The sequence below is a fragment of the Patagioenas fasciata genome, chromosome 10, assembly GCF_037038585.1.
Source record: "Patagioenas fasciata isolate bPatFas1 chromosome 10, bPatFas1.hap1, whole genome shotgun sequence".
Taxonomy (NCBI): Eukaryota; Metazoa; Chordata; class Aves; order Columbiformes; family Columbidae; genus Patagioenas; species Patagioenas fasciata.
Window position 1 is genome coordinate 18,581,718 of NC_092529.1, and position 16,101 is coordinate 18,597,818.

The 16,101-nt window shown below is 45.3% G+C and overlaps 1 protein-coding gene across 29 annotated transcripts in view; it reads left to right on the plus strand.

Moving 5' to 3' along the window:
* Positions 1-753: 753 nt before the first annotated feature.
* Positions 754-16,101, plus strand: part of MAGI1 (membrane associated guanylate kinase, WW and PDZ domain containing 1) — a 343,515-nt gene continuing 328,167 nt past the window's right edge. For 25 of the 29 annotated variants that reach the window (XM_065845232.2, XM_065845234.2, XM_065845235.2 and 22 more), the window contains exon 1: positions 755-1,478. In XM_065845232.2, coding sequence (XP_065701304.1) covers positions 1,193-1,478 — 286 coding nt within the window. In that variant the 5' untranslated portion in view covers positions 755-1,192. Of the gene's footprint in view, positions 1,479-16,101 lie in introns of all 29 variants that reach the window. The other 4 variants (XM_065845233.2, XM_065845237.2, XM_071813260.1 and 1 more) reach the window with 2 other exon arrangements.

Here is a 16,101-nt window from a genome sequence, read left to right on the forward strand (position 1 = left end):
CAGTTCTGAGTAACTTTGAAGAGCTGTGCCCAAGGGCAAATAAATGGATGCAGGTCGCTTTCCCCAGCAGACAGACCTCACTGTAGGTCTGTCCAGCTTCTAAATGAATATATGGGGAAAATAAAACATGATAACATTATTAACAGCAAATTCAAGCACTTGAAAACTAAGAAGTGGAGAATCAAGGATATAAGCACAGCTTTAACTCATCCTTTTGCAAGCTCTTTGATACTATTTTAATTACAGGCTTGTGCAAGTTTTTCCTTGGCACTTCTGCCTCGTTGTGTCCTCTCCTGTAACAAACCCCTGTAAAGCACAGGTGAGCAGTGATTCCAGAGGTTTGCAACTTCCAAAATCCTAGAAATCCTCTCGGGAAAACAAAGGAATTACCCTTGCTCTTCCCCAAAACATTATCATCTTCAGGGGCCGAACTTTTCCAGGAGCAATCAGCGGAGCCCTGTGTGGTGAAGACACCTCTGTGCCCCTCAGCCCCTTCCCAGAGCTGAGTTATTTCTGCTGGGGGGTTTCGCCCAAGCCCCGCCCGAGGGGCAGAGCGGCACGCACCCACTTTCCCTTTCGGAAAAGTTCTTCGTGAGAGCGGGGCCCTTCCAACCGGGACACGCACCGGCCCCGCGGCCGGGGGTACCGGGGAGGGACCGGGGCTCGCACGTGTGGGGCGGGGGGGCCGGGCCGGGCCGGGCCGTGCCGGGGGCGGGGAGGCGGGCGGGCGGGGGCCGGGCCGGGGCGGGGTGTGCGAGGGCGCCTGCGCCGGCGGCGCGGAGCGCGGCGGAGCGGGACGGACCGAACTGTAACAAAACAAACGGGTCTTTGTATTGCCTTAAAGGCGCCGCGCGCCGCCTCCGCGCCCCGCGCAGCGCCCGCGGAGAGGGGCAGGAAAACAGAACAGCAGCGCGGGAAGGCGAGGACCAGCCGGATTTGCTTTGTCAGCGCTTTTTTTTTTTTTTTTTTTTTTTTTTCCCTAATAACACGGGAGAGGGACGGCGAGAGGCGGGCGCGCGCCCTCCGCGGGTGCGGAGCCATGCGGGCCGAGCGCGGCCGGAGCGGGGCGCGGCACCGGCGGTGATGGCTTGAGGGGCCCCGGACCGGCGGCGCGGTCTATGAGGCAGCCGGTCGGCGCCCCCCGCGCACCTGCTTATCGCGCTCCCGCGGGCGCGGAGAGCCGCGCAGCACCATGTCGCGCGTCGTCCAGAAGAAGAACCACTGGGCCAGCCGCGTGCGGCAGTGCTCGCTCACCCGCGGGCCCGGCGGGCAGCTGGGCTTCGTCCTGCTCGGCGGCGCGGAGCACGGCGAGTTCCCCTACGCGGGCGCGGTGGTGGGGGACGGCGAGGCAGCGCTGAGCGAAGGGGAGCTGCTGCTGGAGGTGCAGGGTGTCCGCGTCTCGGGGCTGCCGCGCTACGACGTGCTGGAAGTGATCCGGAGCTGCAAGGACCCCATCGTGGTGAAAGCCGTCCGACAAGGTGCGAGCGGGGACGCGGGGGGACCCACTCCGCGCTGCCCACGGGACTGTGGGGGAGGCGGAGGGTACCTCTGAGGGTGCCGGGTGGCCAATGGCAAGATGCGGTACAGAAGTGAGATGGGAACATTTGCACCTTTACCGTGTGCACTTCTGCACGGGCACCTTATTGTCGGGACTCAGTCTGGAGTCTCCCTGCAGTTTTCTGGCCTGCGCTAAGCACCGCGAGCAGTTGCATGAGACTTTCCCGAAGCTACCGCGGAGCCTCCAGTGCTCCCTGCGGGGGCACCCACGGGTGTTGGGGGGGAACCCTGGGTCCGGGACTGACCCCTGGAGCGGCCAAGGCAGACCCGCAGCTGGGGGAATGTGGCAGAGATTTCCTCCTCCGGCAGCTGAGCATCCTTTCGAGCAGCCGCACTGCTGGGGGATAACTGGAGTCTTGTTCAAGAAGTGCAGCATGTTATTACCGGCTGTCTGCCTTGGGAAGGGAAAAGCTGTGACCCTCTTGCCAGGGCAGTTCCTCTCTCTGGCTCAAAGTCAGGTCGGGTTTGCCTTTTTTTTTTTTTCTTTCCCTGATTTGTCCTAGGTGAGGGCACATCCGCGCTCTCAGCCCTGCTGTGCACAGGTGAAGGCATGCGCAGGTAGCTCTCTCATTTGGCTGGGGAAGAGGATAGGAAGAGTCCTCTCATGCGAGATTAAAATAAACCAAACAAAACACTTCACATCCGTGTACATGTAACAGTCACTCAACAGGTTAGTGTAACACGCCTGGCTAATGGGCTTGTAATTTCCAGGACAGGACTTGAGTTTAGTGCCAGGAAACTGTTAGTGTTGCCACAGCTGCTCTGGGGTTGGTTGTATGGGCAGGATGAGCAGGGCTGCAGCTGAACACCTGGAGATGTGCAGGGTGGAGAAGCACCCCAAGGTCAGTTCCAGTGGGAGGAAGGAAGGGAAGTTTTCTTCCTATCACCCAAGAGATTCCTTAGGGGAAAGTTTATTTGTCATCCAGACATGTATACATCCCAAAGTTGAGGCTTTTGGTGCAAAAGGGTTTTTATTCTGTACTTGGTACAACCCAGCTGGTCACTGCAGGCAAGATTCATGGCCAGCTGGCAGGACTGTCACCTGAAGTCTCATCCCTGGTCTCACCCATGAGCAGAGCCGGAGGGCTGCAGGCAGTTGTTTCACAGTCATCCTTCAAACCTCCGGAGCTGGAGCAGATCGCAGCGATGGGGTGTCAGAGAGGAGCTGAGCCGTGGCTGGGCTGTGCAATCCCCTCTGCCACCTGCTCCCCTCCCACAGGGCTAATGCCAGCTCAAACCTGCCTGGGAGCCGATGTCCCGGAGCACAGCTACTTGTTAGTGATTTCCAAGAGCCAGTAGAAATATTCTAGCAAACAGTGTCGAACTCCAACACAACCAGTTTTCTTTACAAATGCACGTTTTCCCTGCTGCATTTTCTCAGCTTCACTGGGGAGTAGGGAGGGAAACTGAGCCTGCTGGTTTCCCTGCCCAGGTGGGAGGGCAAGAAGAGCGTGGAGAAAAGTATGAGGAAATTAGGCAGCTTTTTTTTCATACTGATTGTTTTAGCAGAAGTGTTAAAATACAGCTTCTAATGTTGCAGTGTGATCAGTGTTGGTAAATTAAGAGAGGTGTTTATAAAACTCCTTCCCAACCAAGCAATTTGTCATTAAACTTTTGGTTGTTTTGGAAACACTAGTTAATCTAAATAGAAACATATCATGGGAATATACCAGAAATGACAGACTTTAGTGGTAAATGTGTCTCAGCTCCTGGGTAAGGTCAAAAGAAGGGGCAAGAGCTGAGTTTCAGCATACTGCTTGGGTTTACCTGGAAGCTGGGTGAAAAAGGTTCAAAACCCAGCCTGGAGTCAGGGCAGGCACTTGAACCTTGGACCATCCTCATTCAGAAGTGAGAATCAAGTCCCTGGTTACTATGGGACTGCAGTTTCCTTCCCTCCTGCCCCACCCTGTATTTTAATTTTTTAAAATGCTTTATTAAATGGGAGTATAGAATATACATTTATATATTTTAAAAATAGTTAAATATTTTTGTGGGCTGGAAGGCAACTCCCTGTGCCACTCAGTGATAGCCTGGCAACTGCACGCTCCTCTGCACAGAACAGGGAACTCCCTCATGGATCAGGATCATAAGTGTAGAAAAGCAGAGTGTTTTAATTAAAATACATTTCTTTTATGTTGATTAAAAATCTCATTATGGGGATGACAACTGCCATTCAACAGGCTGTGTGTGGCACTAGAGCAGACAGCGAAGGAGTGTGAAGATAAGATTGTAATAACATTTTTAACTATGATTCTCCTCCTTTTGGCAGTTCTTAGTGCCTAATCAACTGATGCTGAAGTGCTAGGGCAATATTAGCCTGGAAAGGTATAAGTTTTATTGCCTTGTCTATTTCGTTTGACATTTACAAGGCTGGAAAAACAGGAAATTTACTATGAATAAGTCAGTCGTCTGCAGGCATGAACAGAGAAAATAACTGTTCTGACCTTGCACTTAGTGGAAGACAAGGCACTGGGATGTGAAACATAGCTGGAATAGGCTATGCGTGGGATTTATCATTGAACTAGGTTTTATAGGTTTGCAGGTCTATGTGCAGTATTTTTTTCTTGCTTTTGAGAGTTGTAAGTTTGAGTGGGTTCCCACAAAGTACAAGAAGGGGGAACCTACCTAAATTCTCTTAATTGGAATAACGATATTTAATACTGCTCATGTGGGATTTCTTAGTCCTTTGCTTAACCTGTGAGAAAAACGAAATAACTTCAGTGAAAATTTTCCTTTCTTTTCCCCATATGCACCTTTTTTTGGTAGTATGTTTGAGGCAAAAAAATATAACACTATAGCTGCCTGTTTTTTAGAGAGGGATAGAGGAAGAATCTGCTGCCATGTATCTCAGTAACTTTCTGAACTGTCAAATGCGTGGAAAAAACCTCAGTTACCATGTAGTGCTTTTATGACTGACTGTTTCCATCTTACATCTGTGTCTAAATTCTGATGAAATTGACAATTAACTCCTGTGGAGTTAATAAATGCATTTTTATTATTACTTGGTCTGAGAGTATAGAATTAATAGATTGAATTATAGGAGTAATGGTCACGTATTCTCGTTTAAAGCTGGCATTGCCTTGACACGATGATTTCTCAGCTGTATTGTGAATATTGTACCTTCCTTGAATACATTTCATGTTTGTCAAAATAGCTCACTTGGATAAATTGATAAGATATGGTGCACTCGGATAGAACAAAATCGGGCATACTATTTCTTCTTATGTATCTTAATTAACAGAGTCCAGCACAGCAGAACAGAAGTTTATCACCCCCTGTTATTCACAGGGGAAGGAACAAAGCTGTATCTATAAAAAATTGACCATGTTTTGTTTAAGGCAAGGTATCTGGGTTTTCTTTCTCCCTCAGTGACAGATGGACACATTGAGTGAGATTCAGATTGTGGCCTTTAAGTTTTTTAGCTCCTTGTTTAGACGACCTGTGCCAAGTCATACTAAGCCAAGCAGTTGGTATGGGAAACTGTCAAAGTTAATATGTTTGTACACTTATTTTTAAGTTGTGGTTTGTTTTTTTTTTTTTTTTTTGTTCTTAGTTCCCTAAAAAGTGTCAGGATTCCAAACTCTAAATGACCAATTGCTTTGAAGCCAGGAGGTGCTGAGTTTCTGCAATTAAAGATTTTCATAGTGCTTTACAGCTGGGATGATCTCACAGTAGGGAGGAATTGTAGGTTTGTGGGGTTTTTTTCTCTTTGCCCTGCACAGGGCAAACAGGAGCAGGCGTGATCCCAAACAGAAACCGTCACTGTTTACCCAGTGCTATCAGCTGCATTTGTTTCTTTTCAAACATTAACTTGACCCTAAGATAAATTCTGAAATATGATGCAGTGACTCAGCGCTTCAATGTCAGACTTGCATTTGTTATATGAAGCGATCATGCGATGTTGAAATTAGTTACATGTACTAATGTGAACAAAACTGCTTCTTTCAAAAAGTTTGCATGAGCTGGTATTTGGACCTTTTTCTTTTATTTTTCTGAGAGCTTGTGAGAGAATTGCTGCCTTGGATTTTTTTCTTCTTTTTTTTTTTGGTAGGACATCAAAAATAACAATGATGTATCTGTAAATGTGTGTGTGTTCAGTGGTCTGGCAAACACTGGTAAGCAGAGTGTCACTTTGTTAGTGGGTGATATCGAACATCCCACGCTAGGTCGGCGGTGCCGCGCGGAGCTGGCGCGGAGCTGGCGCGGGGTTTGCTGTGCGGGCAGCTGCCGCCCCTGGGCCAGCCCCGGGAGAGCTGTGCAGAGAGCGAGCTCTGGCTGTTCCTGGTTTGCTTCCGCAGCCTGGTGCATGAGCTCCGAGGAGTTGTTTTCCTCTAGTCCTTGCATAGCTGAGTGCCAGTCACTTGCATGGTAAATTCTGTACGTTGTTTTTCCATTTGACCCAAATTCTTTTAGGACCCAAGTGGATTTCAAGTGGAGGGAAAGATTTGCTATCCGAACATTTGGGTGACATTCATGCGTTTTAGATTTATAAGGCCTGTTTTCAACACTGACCCGCTGGGAGAAGCCTTGTGCAGGGCTAGTCACTACATGAAGTAAAAAAAAGGCAGACTCTCTATTTTGCATTACTTCTAATACATTTTTCTACAAATCTGTAATCTTTATAGTAGTGTATTGCATTTAGTAGTCATGAAATGTGTATGTCTGTGTAGTAAATGCTGTGATGAAGACCTTATCTTTACTATGCCAGAATTTACAGTGCAGTACTTGTCAGGATTTAGAAGTTGATCCTACTTGTGGCAAACCAGTCCATCCATCCTCTCCAGAGCCATGAGGTAGCACCCAGAGATGGACATTAGAGCTCAAGTGCCACATCTTTGCTGTTACAAAAAATTTCAGGAATTAATATGATCCTTTTAGTGACATGAAATGGGATTATGTTTTCCACAATAAGTTTAATATTTATACCCGTTGAGATGGGACTCCAGGCTCCCTCTTTATGGCTGGTCAGATCACAGAGCAATTAAATCACAATTATATTCTAATTATGAGCAGTCATTCAACATTGCAAAATAAGATGTTAACACCGTCCTGCCTGCTGTTTCTGTTTACTTTTTAAGACCAAGTTACAACTCCTGCATGAGTGAATTATTGACCTGCCATTGTGGGATTTAAGATTAAACTTCTATGTATCTTGTTAGGAATGTAGGAACTTCTTTTAACAGGTTTGAAAGCCAAACCATCAGTAGCTCATTGTATTCCCACGTTTGGTATTGTCATGTTCCTCTGGTTCAGGCTGCAATCATGCATGGATCTCTCTCTGCTGTTTCTCTATCTCTTTCTCTATGTGATGCCTGAGAAGTACTCCTGCTTCTTTGGCAGCGTATACCTGCACAGGGAACACGTTTGCCCAAGGGCAGCTACATTAAGATATAAAGATTTTCTCAGTAGCACTTGCCTGGCTGTGCAGAACTGATGGTTTGGGCCAACACATCCCTCATTCGTTAGATTTTAGCATCCTCAGCTTGGAGTTGGGATCCTTGGGACCTCTGTTGAGGTTTTGAAAAATAATTTGACTGAGTTTGTTATTTACATTGCTTTACTTTTGTCCAGACACAAGCTATGCTTGCTAGTTATTTCAGGTGTTTCGGGTTTTTTTTACACTTCCTCTGAGTGGAACGCATACATCAAGGCGTATGGGTTTTGATCTTTGTTTGCTGCAAGTGACTTAAATTTCTTGGTGAAAAGCATGGAGTACGGGTTCTGTATGAGCGAGTGCCATGAATTTATAGGAGGACTACAACGAGTTTGAGACGAAACAACAGCTGAAGGCAGTGATCCTTACCATGAGCAATCAGTGGTACTCAGAGGGCTGATACTCACACCTCTCCATCCCATCTCAGCTCCTTCCAGCTCCACATCCCAACTCCTGGAGTAGCAAAATTCAGCATCCTCTCAGTCTGCATTTCTTCTTTTTTTTTCTAGCTCAGCTGTGGAAAAAAAAATAATTGTTTTGCCTTTTAGGAACTGAGTATTAATTGACCTGTTTGCACCAAGGGCATAGGGATGGGATGACTCGCTGTGATGTACGAAGATCTTATCCGCTACTGTTGCCCTGTCACCAGAGGCACCGCTTGCAGGACTGAGAAAACAGCAGCTTTTCAGGGCTGAGCGACAGTGCTGCTGAGCATGCAAGAACAGTTCCTGCAGAAACATAATTTCCACCACTATCATCATTTTCTCTGTCTCTCTTGACACTTGAGATTTTGTTTTCTCAGTTCATCTTTCAGTCTCGTGCGGTTTGCTTTGGCTCAGCTGCTGCTCTGGTTTGAGAGGTGAGGCTCCATGTCCCGCTGGAGCTGGCAGCCCCATGAGACCCACATATTCAGTGCATTTGTTGGTTTAAGTTTGGGGTTACCTGCAAAGATCTGGTGTTGGGAAACAAACCTAAGCCTGGGCTATTGGCCAGAGTTTGTTTTCTACTGATCTGATAAGAGAACTGTGGCTGCCTATTTCCAGAGCAGCTTGGCAGCTTTTACATTGGGCTGCTATGTTGGCAGGTTTAGATTGTTATTTTTCTTTATTTTGCTTTTTTGCTTTTCCATTACACCAAATAAACAGACCAGCATCTTGGTCCTGCAGGAGCAGCGTGGCTCAGGTTAGCTGGGATATTTTTGTTGAGATCCACCCTTCGGTTTCCAAAGGTCAGACACTCCATCCATCCTCCCTCCTGTGACATTTTAAATGGTTTCCAGAGCTATTTCGCTGCTATGGGCTGGAATGATGGCACTGCTCTCTCTGCTGGTCTGCAGTCCTGACTTTGGCATCATTTGTGCTGAACTATTTTGTGTCAGTAATATTATTTAAGCCTTTTTTTTTTTTTTACTGCCCCTAGTAGACCTTGGAGAAACAAAGTAGCTTTTTCTTCAGGTCCTGACGTTTTGGTTACATTTTTACAGACTTGGCTTTTGATTAAGAACAGTTCCTGTTTTTACGTTTGAGAGGGCTTGTGTCATAACTTAAAAGAAAAATAAGGTAAAAATATTTATTGGATTTCACTGATTGTCCCCTATTAGACTAAACAATAGTGCTTATTACATAGTGTGAAAATAATGCAAACCACCCTGTCTTCATAATGGAACAGGAAAAAAAGAAAACAAAACAAACAAAGCCTTTGGGATGACTTGCAAAGTGGAACAGATGCCCTTACAATTGGAAGGCATTTGAATAAGGAATCAATTTTGCATGGTTTGCTAGTCCTTGACTAAAGAGTTCATTGTCTTGGATTATACATCTGTAATTTTGAAGCCCTGAAGTCAGTGCCTCAGTACAATTAGGTTGGGTAGAGACCGACTTTTCTTTCTTCATATCCTTAATCACAGGGGCTTGTTTTTTAAGGCGAAAACCTCGACTCTGGGATTTTCATTTAGTTATTAACAAAAAGCCTTTGAAAAAGAAGCTGCCTAAAATCCAACCGCTCCCTCAACACAAACAAAGCTGTGCAGATAGTGTACTTAAAAAAAAAAACACCCAAAACTTTGATGTTCAACTTCTCCTATTGCAGTGGTGCAGATCCTGTGCTGAGTGGGTGTTAGTCCAAACCGATGACAGACACAGATGTATTTTGGATGCATGAGAGAGAGAGGGGAAAGTTACCTCCCAAACAGGCTGAACTGGACAGGTGAGGACCTGGGCTGCAGAATAATTGAAAAGACTTTAAAAGACAGCAGAGAAGACGCCTGTTCTCCTTTCCCAAAGGTGCCTGCAGATTCCTAATTAACAATATATGTGGCAGGCGTACAAGAGGATCCTCCTGGGGCTGGGACCTGCAGAGGAGCAATTCACTGGAGCCTTGCTGGAACCAGGGGTGGCTGGAGGAGAGGGGTGAGGGAAGAGCAGCAGGAGATGTGTGAGAGATAACAAACGCGTCAGGCTGAGGAAAGATTTCTCTGTTCACTGCTGGGTTTGTTACTGATGCTGAGGCCATTTCTAAAAGCAGAGGTAGCCGAGTGCTTTCTGCAGGACCAGCTGATGACAGAGCAGTCTAGACCAACATGTTCTTCTTCGGGGAGCCCTAAATGCCTACAATGATGTATAATAATATAGGATACAACTCTGTTGTTGGATATCCTGTTAAGACATGATGCCTAAAATAGCTGTTGTTCCTCCAGACTGCAGCCTGCGTGTCTCCTGCCCAGCGTGGGGACGGCCGAGGACGCCTGTCACAGCGCAGCCTGGGGTGCCTCCTGCCCAGTGAGCCTGGAGAGGAGAAGAACGTGGCTTGGCTGGGTTTGGGGATACTGTCTAGTCCCCCCTTTGCAGTGCTGGCACTTGGTGCTTGGCAAAGGCCCTGCGGGACAGACCTGATGGGGCTTTGGCAGCCATTGTTCCAGCCCAGGCTTTGTTCTCTCCCTGTCCTAAGGGTGAAAGGGGGATTAGTTTGATGTAAAACAAAGAATCGTGTCCTTTTCTTTTCCCTGGTATGCATTTTTCCTTAAACAATGAAGTGACTAATATAGAATGTCTTGTTAATGTGCGCTGGTTGTGGTGAGCAGCAGCAGCCTGGCTGCATGAGCACAGCCCAAGGCTCTGCTGGTTCACAGTGGGGCACTCGCATTTGGTTGTTTTTGAAGAAAATCAGTAAGTTGTTTTATATTGGGAAAGGATGGCTTTTTTTGTTGTTGTTGTTAGTTTGTCTTTTGCCCATACCCTTAGCAAACTTTGTGTGTTTATTTTATGTGCAAATACTGAACTTGTTTAGCAATGATATATAATGTTTTGTCAACTTTTGTAAAGTATGCGCTATGGAGTCTTCCAGTCCTCCATGTGACCTACTATCTGCTGTTATTAATCAGACTGTTTCCAAATGGAGATCTGAGCTGACTAATACTTCTCTACATTTACCATAGCTGCATTACCTTTGTTTGTTTTTGGTAAATGACAATGTATGGGCAGGCTGAGAGTCACCTGATTTTGCATGGAGGTATTTTTCTCTGAATTTAGCCATGGTCTATATAAATCCTTCGCGTGGCAGAAAGCTTCGTTTACTACATGTGGATCGAGGCAATTAAACTCTCAATAATTGTCTGTCTGGCTTTCTATGGAAGGTGCGGAACTGCTCTGGGCAAAATCCAGGCAGGGCGTTGAGGACACCAGGGCTGTGCTGGTCCAAGGGTTGGCTGCTTGGAGAGGTTACATACAGGGGAATGTTTTATATCCATATAGAGCCTACACCCAGCCTAAGAGGAAGAGCTTGTGAAAGTATTGTGTGTCACCTATCAAAATACTTTGAATTCTTGGGTGAGGCTCTTGGAACATGTCACTGGTGTGTGTATATGAACATATATATATTTATTTTTTTCACTGTAACATTCATATGGTCAAACACTGCTTCGATTAACAGTTCCGGAATCTCATCCTCTTATTTCTCTCTCTCTATTTACTTTTCCTCCCATTCTAATCCTATGACTTTGGCAGCTCAGGCTGTTAAAGAGCCAGTGCCATAGATTTTGCCATAAGTAGCAAAATTAGTTATTGGCACAACTATCTGAAAACTGAAGACTATGAAACCACCACCATTATGGCTGAGAATGGTTCCCGTGCCCATTGTCTCATCATGAGATGCATGGGCAGCCTCTGATCCTGAAAAAAACATTTAAATTCCCTTCTGTGGTGTTCCTGTGGTAAAATCGTTTTAGCGATACTTGTCCTGTAAATTACCTGAAGGAACATGATGGTTTTGAAAGACAGCTCGTTCATGAAACCTCTCTTGCTTTTTAAGTGGGTTTTGCGATATGGCTTCTGAAGGAGATACAGATTCCCTTTTCCTGACGAATTTCTGGGGGCAGCTGCTGTCTAGACCTTTGTCTGGCCCCTGTGAGTCATTTTGAGAGTGCAGGAGGGGAAACTAGCGCACACCTATAAACATTATCTCGGAAAGGTGTCCAGTTTCACTGCGCACACAGGTCTCTGTCATTTTAAAGGAAATAAAGTGGCATTTAGCTCCCTCATTGCAGAGTCAGATGGCAGTTACTCTTTAACAGAAGGGCATTCCTTTCTGAAGGTGAGAGGAATGGGAAATACCTGGATCCATGATGGCATCTTTCAAGCCTGATGAAGTTTGGGTCCCCTCTTGTGCCAGACAGCACATGAACTCAGGAGAGTTGCTCCTGCCTGGATGATTTGGGGAAGAAAAACAAGATCTAAAAAGACCCCAACTGATGTTTGGAGGGAGGAACCCCCAAAAGAGACCCGCAAATCTCAGCTCCCCAGTGCTGTGGGGCGCTTCCCAGATCTCCATTAAAATGGGAAACAGATAAACTGCTTAGCTGGAGCAGCTCCCTTCTGCATTGCCCAGCTGTCCTGCTCAGGTGGAGGTTTGCCACAACAATCTTTCAATTTAAAAACACCCTGTAAGTTTTTTACTGTGTGCTTGTAAAATATGCCAAAGGCTGAAATTTTTATCTGCAGAAGAGATGACCTAGGGACTATCGAAGGTGGCTTTTCCATTTATTTTTCTTTTATGTCACCAATTTTCCAGTTGTATTAGTTGATGCTGGAAATACACACACACTGGTTTTTCCAGGAGCTAAATAGAGTCTCTTTTTTTTTTTTTCCTCTTTTCTCCACATAGTTCTGATCTGGGGTAGGATATCTTGGTCACATTGCAGACTGGTAAGCAGTTAGTGTGTAAATTTGGATCTCCTGAAGCTGTTAGACATGAGAAAATCCCCAGTAAAAATGAGAGTGATTTAAGCGTGTGCTAACGTAACACATTGCAGAGGGCTTTTTCTGTCTGTATTTAAAAGATGCTAATAATCGGTGCTGAGGCTTGCCTAAACCAGTGTGGAAATTGCTGTTTGCCTAAAAGCCGGGCAAGTTGTCACAATACCAAAGACCAAATTGCTGTTAAAAGGTTGCAGCGGATTAACCAAAATCTGTTTCAAATTGATTTAGTGTGGCTGGTGCGTAACTCAGCCTGGTCGTCCGTACCCTGTGCTTTGTGCCAGTTTGAATCCCGAGGGCGAGCGGGTGGGTTGTCATTGCCTCTTGCTGGAACGGTGCTGCCTGCTCTCCCCTGAGGATGCTGGGGAAAACGTGGAAACCCTGGCTTCCAAACTGGCTTGTCACAGTTAACTTTTATTTTCAGTGTTCTTCTCTCATTCTGGACAGCGTCTGCCGTGGCGGGAGCCGCCCGGATGGGATCTTGCCCCTGGCTGGGAATACAAGTATTTTTCCGCAGTGCAATTGAGTTGGCAGGGAAGGTTCCATCAGCTGCCTGGCTGGAGCCTGTTTCAGGAGGTGCTGGATATAGTAATTTGTTGATTTATTCTTGACAAGAGTTGTTTCTGCTGCCTGCAGCACCTCCTGCCCTGCTGGCCTGGGGTTGTGTGCTTACAAGGAAGATTAAAACCTTTTCTTTAAAAAGTTAGGGACTTTCTTAGCCATCTTTAATTAAAACTGATGTTCCTTTTTACCTGTATTGATTGCAGATGGAAGTAGATTTTACTGTAACAAACAGCCACACAGCTGATTTTATATGTACTTGCTGCTGTTCCGCTCCTGTTGCTCTGTTTTTCTAAACCTCAAGCATCTTCCCAGTGACCTGTGGGCTGTGTCAGGATAAGTCCACTCTCGCTGAGCTCCCAGCTGAGCACAGCCTTCCTGTTAGCATCACCAGCCGATAAACAACACTTCTTCCAGGCCTCCGAAGGACAGACCTTTCACATATTCGGACACAGCAGCAGCAATGCTGAATGCTGATAGCTGTCTGAACTGGTGGCAGAAACAGTGGGGAATATTTATTGCATATTTATTTTTTTCCTAAAATCCCTGATGTAGAAGAGACCTCAGCATTATTATGCGTTGCAGTGGATCGTGAAACTTTTTGGCATAAAAACGTTGTTTCTAGCTCAAGTTTAGCAAAAAGATGCTCTCAGCTCTCTTTCAGATATTTCACATTTATGCCTGGTAATATACAGGTGGACATTAAGTTGCCATGTTTACAGAAAATATGTCTGAAGTTTCTTCCTCTAGGAGGTAAATAAGCAATATTCACCAAGCTGCCTGAAACCAAGTTAAAAAATACAGAATGGCATTTGCATTGTTTTTCCCTTCTCTCAACTCTATATTTCCTCTTCACTGGTCAAATAAAACGTCAGTGACATTTCAAAGTCTTCCTGAATGGCAAAATTAGAAATATTCCTTTTCTAAGAAGACTGCAAGAGGTAGTTCAAACATTGCATGCAGCCACTCCGATAGGAAGTTGTTTAACTTGTCGAAATCTCTCTTTGAACTGCAGAACCTCTATTGAAAATGACAAATTGCTTAAAGCAGTTTCCATGTTAGTCTTTAAAAAATTCAGTTTCTTTCCATCCAGAACATGTGAAAGACATTTGTGCACTTGCCTGACTGTTTCTCTGTCCTAAGGCTGCTCACACTTGGTGGCTTTGGACTTAATGTAATTTTCACATGCAGCTGCTCAGTTGTTTTTTTTCCTCAATTTTCTATTGAATGGGATTTCCCGCCCCCCCCCCCCCCTTTTTTTTTTTTCTTCTCACTGCCTTAGCTTAGACATGAAAAGTCAAATATCTCCCTGGTTCAGACTTTGGGGATCACAGGGAGAGCGGAGGAGGAATGCTCCAAGGTCTTTGCTTTGCAGAAGTGGTGTTCAGAGCTTTAAAAAAATCCATAATTTAAGCTGGAAAGTCTGTGTCCACAGCCAAGTTGTAACTCCCTTTAAAACAGTCAAGCACTGAGTAGCGTTAATGCTTCGCAAAATGACAAAATATCTTTTGCTTAAATGTTTTCAACTACTGCTCTGTAGCTGTCACTTCAGCAGAAGGATGTACGTGGCAGGTACCAGATGCAGAGCCATACAGTTGGCTGTAACTACTGTAGAGGTAAAATTTGCTCAATTGAAAAGGCCTTTTTCTCTCTCTTTAATATATATATATATATACACACACACATGTATTTCAAGTTATCACCGTGCTCCAGTGACCCTGCACAGAGCAGCACACTATGTGGGATGTATCCCATTAGGATGTATTGCCAAGTCTTGCACTTGGGCTTGTGAAAGAAGAGGGAAGTACCTTAGTGTGGAAGAGGAGTGGGTCTCCTTAGCAATGCTCGATAAATGGCAGGCTCCAAAAATAAGGTGGGAATTACGTTTCTGGAGCCTGAAGAGGCAGAGCTGAGGCTTTCTGTGCTCCACCTTTCACCTGGAGTGAATTGCACCAGTGTATTAATTTGCAGAGCTGGTTTTTTGTGTCGCCCCAGAGATGGGTCTGTCTGCAGGTCCATGAGCAGGAGGTCACGTGCATGTCCACCAGTGTCCTCCAAGCTTGGCTGGAAGGCTGGCTTTGGGCTGCGCTCGGGTCTGTGAAACACAGGACACAAATTCTTCTCCTTCTGACTGGAAGGTGCTTTGCTATCCCGAATGGCATCAGATGAAAAGAAATCGGCATTGCCCCATTGCTCTGCTTGAGACAGCCCTGTTGCTCAAGAGGGATGGTTACTGAGTTAGACAGCAGTCAGGAGGGGATTTGAGGACAATCCAGATGCTTTTTCTATAACTTGAAGGCATGTCATATACTGACACTTCTATTTTTACCCACCTTTTTTTTTTGCGATATTGTTTTTCTTTTATCTGCTATGATCCCTTCATTCTTGGCAGGTTTGGGCTGATGTGATGTTTTGATTTTTTTTTTTGGTAACTCTTTCTTGTTGCCTTTTAACATTTTGTGACAATGTTACTTTGTTTCTAAAATGGTACTTAAAAAAGTAACAGTTACAAAGCTTCTAGGTTATGTCTTTATTTTTCTTCTCATGAGTGCTTTTGGAAATTAACTTAGTGCCAGAATGATGCTGTTTTCTTTGGTGTAGGATGTGTCACTGCAGATTCAGGTGAGCTGTCCTCAGTTGCTTTCCTGTTGGAAATACTGGTTAATATAATGTGTTTTAAAAGAAAGTGTTACAAACTGGCACCCACTGGTAAGAATAACCTGTGTCCCAAGGAAGAAGGCAGTTTATTCCTGTGAGTGTGGAGGATTTATAGACCTTGTTTATGGTGGTTGTTGTGTTTTGTGGAATATTGGATGCTGCCTTCGGCTATTGTTATGTGAAGAAACATCTGATCCATTTCTGAGCCCTACAAAGCTCCCTGATATCAGGCTCTATCTATCTATCTAGATATAAATGGATATTAAACCTGCCTTGCTGGCTGTTGCATCTCTGGCTAATAAAATCAGTACATCCTAAATACCCCACAGATATTTATTACAGAACCAACTTCTTTATTTATGTAAGGAAGTGAGGGGTTTAGTCCCTTTTCTGTTGCAATATATTTGGGTTGTTTTCTGCTTGTCCAACAGCCAGGACTGTGTTGCTGTCATGTTCCCACAGTTTCATGCCTGTGGCTGATGATTAACCTGTTCCTTTAATAAAGGTGCCAGATTTATTCTGAAGACCTTTTTTCTTTCCTGCTCTCCAGTTGCAACCCAGATTAAATGCAGTCTCTTCCCAGCAGAACACTGGATTTAGTTAATATTCCACTGGAGGTGTGCTAATAAAAGTCCCTGTTGC